General features: G+C 41.3%; 1 protein-coding gene across 1 annotated transcript in view; it reads left to right on the forward strand.

The window, feature by feature from the left end:
* The window catches only part of LOC112549371, an 8649-nt gene extending 3478 nt beyond the window's left edge, over window positions 1-5171 (forward strand). The window contains exons 4-5 of the mRNA XM_025197637.1: window positions 787-1318; window positions 4326-5171. Coding sequence (XP_025053422.1) covers window positions 787-1318; window positions 4326-4507 — 714 coding nt within the window. The 3' untranslated portion in view covers window positions 4508-5171. The remainder of the gene's footprint in view (window positions 1-786; window positions 1319-4325) is intronic.
* Window positions 5172-9292: the final 4121 nt, after the last annotated feature.

A 9292-nucleotide genomic window follows, 5' to 3' on the forward strand; every position in this document is an offset into this window, starting at 1 on the left:
AGGAGGTATGAGAGATAGAAGGGTGAGGCAGCTCCATTCCAGCATCCCCAGTCACCTTCCAGTTCCACCCCGCCATCTCTACAGCTGGAAACCTCCAACCAGTCCTCTTGCGCTCCCGCTGCTGCTGGAGCTGCTGCAGGGAGGGTGGAGAGTGCAGGCAGGAGGCATGGGGGACAGGGGGGTAGGGTGCTCCCCCACCTCCATTCAAACACCCCCTCCTTAGACAGTGCCTGGGGCTCATGCCCCACTCATCCAGTCATTGTTACACTACTGCCATTGTAGTTCCAGGTTAGTTAGATTTGAAAACCAACTTTGAGCCGTTTCTTAGTTAGGTCATCATGGGGAAAATTACAGAAGTTTTATATTTAGCAGGCAGTGAGATCTGCAATCTGTTATAACGTCTAGAAAATCTAAACTTTGGAACTTCCTGCAAGGAGAAAAAGTATTTGTATCTTTGTATAATAGTACGAAGGTATCCTAAAAATATCACCATCATCATGGATGGGCTGTAAGTACTGCTTATATAATATATATGGTAATTTCACTTCTGCCTTCTTCACCTCTTGGCAATTGTTGCTTCTCATCATACTTTTAGACTGTAAAATCTTTGACACGGGGATTATCTTCTTGTTCTATGTATCTGTTGATGCTTAGCACCATAGGAGTCCCAATCATGAAGCCTAGGTTTTACCCATAGTCAAAGAAAAAAACTTTTAAATAATTATCAGAGTTCTTTTTCAGGTCTGGGCCACTGGAAATTAGAAATATATTTTATATTTTTTGTAGGTATCAGAATTGTTGTCATGTCTTGCAAATGTTAAGAATGGAGAGCCAACACACCAGTTGCTTTTGAAGGGAACACATGCATCTCTCTTCCATACAGTGCGTTTTGCAATAAAATCTAATAACTGGGAGACTGAAGCAAAAAACAAACAACATTTGCTACCTCATGAGTTATGCAGTGGGTCACAAGAACATGTAGCAAAGGAAGGTGCTGATTCACTCACAACAGCAGTGAGAACTGCAAACAAATTTCTGTCTGCCTGCTTAAAGTGGCTGTCTAAATCAAAGACAAAGCATTCTACTGCTAGAGGACACAGAAAACCTAAACGCAGCAGACAGTTGCCAGAGCATATGCTTCCTTACGTGCTTTTAATCAGAAATTGTCTTCCCTTGTCAACTTCTTCAATCAAATCCAAATGTTCCAAAGGAGAAATATTATGCAGGATACAGTATTTTACATTGAGCCTCTGGAAAAAGGAAAAGCCCAAGCCTTTATCTAAAATTTCTCCCATTTCTGAGTTGCAAAAAATTGAAGGTGAGCAATCTGTACTTATGCTTATTTATGAATGACATAAAATAGTACAAGGGAGATTAGTTAAGAGCAACAGCATAGAATTAAGAAAGGGAAAACATAGACTGAGTATCCAATGACTTCTGACTGTGGGACCTCCAGCATCATCATAAGAAGTCATTTTAAAATGATGGGAGTCATTATGACTTGAGACATAGGAAAACAGACCACCTAGGGCATTACTAAATATTCCATAAAGAAAAAACCTGCACTGGTGGCAGATGCGCTCACCAGTCTACTATGTTTATCTCCATCATTTATTCTGCTATAAAAACATGTAATCTCAAAGTAGACAAAATCATGGCAGGCACATGGAGTGACTGTATTTTCCATGGTCTCAGGCCCTTAGCACATGTTCATTTAATGGCACTATGGGATCTGTTCCCTGATCCCAACAATCACCCCTCCTGCACTGGCAAGTTGAGAGCTGGGTGTCTGGTGAATTGGTGCAGTTCCAGGGCTGGGACCAAGAACCAGATGATTGTCAGGCTCAGCCCTGGGACCACATGAGAGCCAGCTGGAGACTCATGTGGTCCCAAGGCTGGAATTTACAATCAGCTGATTGTCAGTTTAACCCTGGGATCACACTGGATCCCAGAGCCCCAAGCACAGGGGTGTCAGAAAAACCTCATGTACAGCCTTACTGCACATATGGTTTTTCAAGTTGCCAGTGCATGGGACCACAAGACCCAGGAGAGGTTTGCCAATCCCAGGGTCCACATGCACTGGGGATGTTAGAAAACCATATGTGCAGCTGGGTTGTGCACACAATTTTTAAAGGTTCTGGTGCACAGGGACTCCAGGATCAGAGAATCTCTCCCCATCCTAGGCTCCCAGTGGCTGGGATGTGTCAAGTGCCTTACTCTGAAGCTCCTTGGGAGCTGCAGGGCAGGACAGACAACCTGCCAAGTCATAGGCACCTGAGAGGCTCCCTGTGACTTACCACCCCTGGTTCAGCTCATGAGCTCCCCTGACTTGGCATCTTGAAAACAGCAAGGTGCAGCCCTATGCGAGGCTGCACTACAGGGCTGTCCTCCTACCAACACAGGGGAGCTACCAACCAAGCCTCACCATGCAGCAGGCATCCAGGCAATATGGAAACCATTAAGGCAATATGAAAACCAGCCAAAAAAATTACACATATTTTATAGAACAATTTTGTGGCTGGTTTCCTGTTTTGGTATGCCGTTAATTGCCTGGATGTGTGGCTGGCCAGGTTACTATTTTAGACATGATTAACTGGTTAATCACATCTTAAGTGTAACATCTGCCTGTGGCTTCAGCATCTAGTAAGTTAGGCTGTAATTCAGCACTGGGATGACTAATTCTTTCCAGCCCTATGTTGCTCACACTCAGCTCAGTGGAAATCTTGTCATTCATTCCAGTGGGAGTTGGATCTACCCTTCAGTCTCATTGAAACAAGGTCATAGACTGTGAAATCAATGGGCCTTGAAGTGAAATGGTATCAACTATCTTGTTTTTTTCTGTCTCGCTGCACTGACCTATAACAGATCTTTTCTGACTATTGAAGCTGATCTGCGTATGCTGTGACCTTCCTAAGACGGACTCCATCATAGCATCATATCACCTCTCCTACTTGAATACTAGAATGGAGAGTCCATGCCAACTCAGCAATTAGCCTCTCTTTTGTTTTCCACTAAACTAATTGCATTTATAATGACATATGCTAGGCGCACTCTGGTTCCATAGAATTTTTGCATCTTATTTTTCTCGCATGCCAAGCTGACAATACTAAACTGGGCTCTTTGCCTTCAGAAACACTTCAAGTGGTCATGGGTGCATCCCAGATGTGGAAGGTTGGGGCACAGTCCCACAATGGTCACCTACTGGGAGTCTGGAGTCAAGGGGTTAGGGCAGAGGGAGCAGGCAGGAAGAAGACAGAGAATGCAGGCAGGGAAAATATTCAGGCAGGAATAAGGCAGAGGGGAGCCAAGGATCATGGAACAAGCCAGAAATCAGGAACACTGAGGCTAGACAGAGAAGACTCTGTCTTGATGCAAGCTCACAGAGCTTTAATGGAAGTCAGCTGAGAGCACACAGGCAGCAGGCAGTCAGTCCCATCCAGGTTATCAGGACCAGCTGGAGCTTGTCTGGGCATCAAGCACACAGACTCCTGACACAGGTGAAAGGCTGCAAAGTGCATATCTAGATAATCTTTAAGGTTTCCTGAGCTTTGAGCAGGCTGATGTTTGTCTTGTGCTATGGAGCAATTCAGAGAAAAAATGGAAAGGCATGCTTGATGTTGTGCAAGCTGCTATCTGCAAAAAGGAGCTGTTTCAGCAGCCAAAGATTCCTGGCTCATCCAGTGTCTTATGCTCCCTGGGGATTCCTCTACATAAAAGATTTTCTAGGTGTCTGATTAACCTGGTTCTAGATACTTGCTGCTTTGCACTACCCAACAAATCCTCCACAGGGTCTACACCCAGGAGATCCCAGCTGGTTGATGAAGCTGTTGTTAAAGTTGTAATGGAACAAGGCAGCCTTTGGATTTGACCTTTAAGGAACAGAACAGATATTGGCAATGCAAATTTTCCATGCTGCTCTATGAATATGCTTTAACTATGGGACAAAGGGGCCACCTAAAAGGGTGAGAGACAACACAGTTATTGCATATTGATGTCTAATTAGGCTTTGCCTATTTGCTGATATTAGCAATAAGGGTATGTACTCTTGAACTCTGAAGATTGTTTTTGTTGCTGTTGAAGAGAATTCCCTGCCCCCCCCAATAATTTCAACAAAAGGATGAGGCCTACCTGCCAAATTTTCCCTTTTAGCTTACCAAAGATAGGTACCTAAATGCATATTTAGGCATCTAAATTAATAAATTAAAGTATAGCACTGCTGAACATCCAGACATCCCTGCAGTGTTACAGCTGTTTCTTGTTCATTTTCCTAAAAAGTGCCATTACATATGATGTTAACATCATAAATAACTTGTTGCTGCTTTCAGAAACACAACATATCAAATTTCTCAATCTGAAAGATCTGCAGTGGAAACTGTATAAAGGCATTGTGAAGAGGAAGCAGAAAGCGACAGCTTCACAGAGAGAAGCAAATTACAGACCTTTTAGGATATTCGAAGAAAAAACAACAAAGGCTGAATACATCATCCCTTTGATTTCTAAGGACTAAAGAGTTGCTTCCTTTCTTCAAGGAGTTTGTGTTGCAGGTCCTGTTTGTGTCAATTAAAGTCTGAATTTAAATGAATGGAGAATTACTACAGTTCATAGAAAATGCCAATACTTTTGTAGAAATAATAATAATCCTAGTAGCTTGTAGAAATTCATTGTGGACCAGGTTCCTGTTGTGCCAGGCACTGTGTAATCATAGAAGAAAAAAAAAATACACTCCATGCCTCAAAGAGTTCACAAAACTAGGCAAAACCAATGAATATAGGCTGACATAGGGAAGCACAAGGAAAGAATGAGAGAGTATTTGCAAAAGAGTAATTTATTTTTATGTTGGTGAATGAGTTCCTACTGCACAACTTCTGAGTGTGCTTACCTGATTAAAAACATGATGAGCCTTGTACTGCTGTCAGTTACACCAGTTTTACACCCATGCAAATACTCCTAATTTAATATCAGAACCAGACTCAAAATACACAAAATAATTTGCTCCTGCCCTTGTCAATAGACAACATGGTAGAATGTTTCCTCCCAATATGACCACTGCAGGTAACATGGGATGAGATGTGAATGAGGAAAGAAGACGTTTATATTTTTACACCAATAATTATATATTAATTGAATTGATCCTAGGGAATAATCCAGGCACAGTTAAGCAGCAACACTCATTCCCCAAAACTGTTCCTCCATCTCCCCTGCATGATGCAGCTTTTCAGATCTTGCTAATGTATAACAATTGATTGTGTGAATATGAGCATATATATTTTGGATGTTTGTTTTAATAATAATAATACCAATGAACTGAAAAAGACAAGTGCTCTGTTACCAATTTTAATATTGTAATATTCAATCCCAAATGTCTTGCAAAGTTAACAGGTCAATGTACAGATTATAAATACTATCAAGTTCACTCACTACAGCATCTCAGAATGCAATATTGGGGCTGTTTAACAGTGCACAACAAAACAATACAGTCTCCAGTGAAACTACAAGGGGAATATGCTAGAAGAGAGACTGTGCCCTGACCTAGAATTTGGCTACAAAATTTGATTGATGCCCCTATCTTTGAGAAACATTATAAATTGTCTGGATGTCAGTTTTATATCTTCTATAAATGACATAATCTAAAGCAAAACAACAGTACGTTAACCCAGTGCAGTAGGGATTATTTTAGCAACAATGCAGAAAGGAGGCTACAATGTACTAAATCACTCAGAATACATTCTTGCAGCATCTGCTTTTTTGGGGATGACCAGGCCTTCTTTGTTTCTGAGATCTGATAGTATTGTCACATTATGTAATAATCTGCAAGCCAGATATTGTGTAAACTTCATAACATTTCTTCAAAAGCGAAAGGAGAGAGCTCTTAATTTCTTTCAGACCTATGTTGAATCAGTGAACACTGATGCACTATGGTGCTTATGTAACTGATTAATATTTCAGCACTTTAATTCTAAGGAAAATGAAGGAGACAGTATATTTGCTTTCCCTATCAGAAACTGCAGGATCATCTCTGTACCAGAGATTAGTCATGTTAAAAGTGATAGAAAGTGTATTGGCCCTTAATACTTGTCAGATCTCATTTTCAAGCATAGGTTTTATGTTTTAATGGTGGTATTTTAGCAACAGAAAAAGGTTTTTAAAAACTTAATATTCTTATATTCTTTCAGTGAAAGCTTAGAATTGGTAGATTTCTAAAGATTTAGGAAAAACCCTGAATTTATATGATCCCATTTTTTATTTCTGTTTGCTAATAACTTCAACTTTCACCTACTTAAAGTTACTCTTCTCATGTTGCTGGTGTTGAGGTAGCTTTCAACAAGTGTCTGCTACTGGTATGTGTTTCATTATTTATAGACCTAGCAGCAGACTGAACTCAGCACAGTTTAATGGTCAAGTTTCCTTCACTCTATGATATGGTAGACAGTGGATCTTCCTGAGGCTGCTACAATTTTAGCAGATGCCCAACGAACATGGCCAGAAGTGATTCCCACCCCCACTCCCCCCTGAAGTGCACTGTATTTTCCTAGGCAGACAAAGTTCTTTGGGTAAATCCGATATCTTTTATTAGACCAACTAAAATAGCTGGAACAATTCTTTGCAAGCTTTCAGGTACAAACACTCTTTGTCAGGCTGAAGAAACCCTTCCTCAGCCTGATGAAGGGTGTTTGTACCCGAAATCTTGCGAAGAAGAATTTTTTCTAACCATTTTAGTTGGTCAAATAAAAGATATCAAATTTACCCAAAGACCCTTGTCTGCCTATGTCCTTAGGCCAATACGGCTACAACCTATACCCCTGTATTTTCTTAAAATCTTAAGAAGAGAAGCTATTTTATCACGGAATTGTTATATGTCAATTTAAGGGTGTTTTCCCACTTAATCAGTCTTTTTTTGGGATTACTAATAGGTTAAAATACAAATGTTTGCTTTAGGCTTTTAAAAACAGTATTTTTTGGTTAACTTTTCCCTCTAGTTCTCAGATACAGTCACCTGTGAGGTTAGAGCAAGAATGGGAAGGTTCAACTTCAAGAAAAAAAACTTTTAAACAGTTATGAGAAAATGGAAGTCTGTGTACAGTCTATATTATCTCTTTCAACATTTGCTAAAATACTTAATTCTTAAGTTAAGTACCATGGAAGCAGAAAAGATTTTTAGGCAGACAAGGTTCCTTGGGTGAATCTGATATTTTTTTATTAGACCAACCCAAATAGTTGGAGAATAGTTATTAATCAAGCTTTCAGGTTCAAAAACCCTTCGTCAGGCTAAGGAAGTTTCAGCAGTTGGTGTGTGCTCTTCCTGGATGGAATGAAAAGTAAAGAAGTCAGAGGCTGGGCTGGTATACATACAAGACAGGTAGTCAGTGAAAATATAGATTGAGGAGTCAATGGGTGAGAGAGGGGTGGGGGTGGAGAGTGGAGAGGGGGATGAAAGTGGAAGAGTACACACCGACTGCTGAAACTGCCTTAGCCTGACGAAGGGTTTTTGAACCAGAAGGCTTTCCTTATAACTATTCTCCAACTATTTGGGTTGGTCTAATAAAAGATATCAGATTCACCCAAGGAACCTTGTCTGCCTATGTCCTTAGACCAACATGGCTACAACCTACACCCCTGCGAAAACATTTTTAGTCATTCATTTTTACTGGTAAAATGCCCTATCAGATTTGGATTAGAAGAACAGATTGTAAGAAGACAAAAACCAATAAACAGAGGCATATTGATTTCTAGGCATTCAATAAAAAGTCCTTTTGGCACCCAAGAGAGAAAAATGGGCTTAACTAGTGGCACAACAGACATGACATTTTGGGTCTACATCTAAAGATTTTTCAATTAATTTTTATTCAAATAGATGCTTACTTGAAACAGTATCTCCTTTACCTTTGTGGTAAAAATACGTTATAATTCGGCCACCAGGCCTTTGCAATCGCTTTTGTGTTCAACATGTTTTGCAATAGCTTCTGCATATAGATTAAGGCTTATTTTGCACATAGATCTTGCAACCATACTTATTCAGTGCACTAGGGTTACACCAAGATAAGAGGTTATTAAGGGGCATTAGTTTCGCCGCAGTTCTGCTTTTGGACTGCGCATGCGACAGGACCTTTTGCCGCAGTTCTGCTTTTTGACTACGCATGTGCTAAACTCGATAGGAAACAATAACCAATAACAAGTTGAGCTCGACCTGCAAGGCAAGACGTAACAATAAGGAAATTGTAAGGCTGCCAATAATCGCGCGACACGCTGAAACCCTCTGTTTGTTATCTATAAAAGTGGAACCTCGGGCACGGCTCCGGGTCGACTCTGCTTTGAGCAACTCAGCTCCTTTGTCGATCTGTTTGCGCAAACAATAAACTCGAGTTGGACCTAGCCTGTGTGTGTGTGACTCTCTCCTTGAGGTAAATTGGACAAGCCTCCAGGGGCACGAAACTAGCAGTTTGTGCAACACCTTCACCTTGATTTGCTTTCTATAAGGAAAGGTCAGCCCATTCCCAGATACAGTATTTGCATAAAGGGTATCCTGATGTTTTGTTGATACTTTACAAAATGTTCATAATACATTCACTTAAAAAAATATACTTCGGTAGTACTTTACAACAGAATTTAAAGCCCCGCAGGTACTTTGCCAGAAACATTGTCAACATTTCTTTTTGAGACATTTCCACCTTTACATAAAATATGCCTAATTATCATGAGCTAGTTCGGGGTCAGCAAACCCTGGCACGCGTGCCAAGCATGGCATGTAAGGTCATTTTGCTCGGCACACCACCGCCAGCCCAAGCTCTAAGCAGTTGCTGCCAGTCATGGAGCCCAGGCTGCTCCCAGCAGGTGGCTGGGAAGCTGCAAGCCCTGCTGCAAGCAGACCTGGCTCTGTGGGCTGGCTGCAGCCGGGAGGCCGCAAACAGCTGCTCTGGGCTCCAGCATGTCGGCGCTGCAGCACCTTCCAAGGTAGACATTGTGGTTTTTTTGGCACACTGGCCAAAAAACATTGCCTACCCCTGAGCTAGATCCTTTGCTTGATCAAAGCACTGCTCTGGGCCAAACAATGTGAAATGTACCAAGCAAACGTTAAAAGTCCTAAGAGGCCAGATTTTCAAGCTTTGTATCTGATCTACTTTCACAAGCACTTGGTATCAGTCAGCTATCCACACCACCTGTATCTGATTAGAGCACAATGCTACTCTAGATAACCTCCATGACTGTGTTAGTTACCCCCGGGACAACTAGCAGTGGGACAACTTGTGCTGCTTCTAGTTGTCCCTGGGGAATGCCTGTGCCACATGTCCTTTGG

The sequence above is a fragment of the Alligator sinensis genome, unplaced genomic scaffold (genome assembly GCF_000455745.1).
Source record: "Alligator sinensis unplaced genomic scaffold, ASM45574v1 scaffold240_1, whole genome shotgun sequence".
NCBI lineage: Eukaryota > Metazoa > Chordata > Crocodylia > Alligatoridae > Alligator > Alligator sinensis.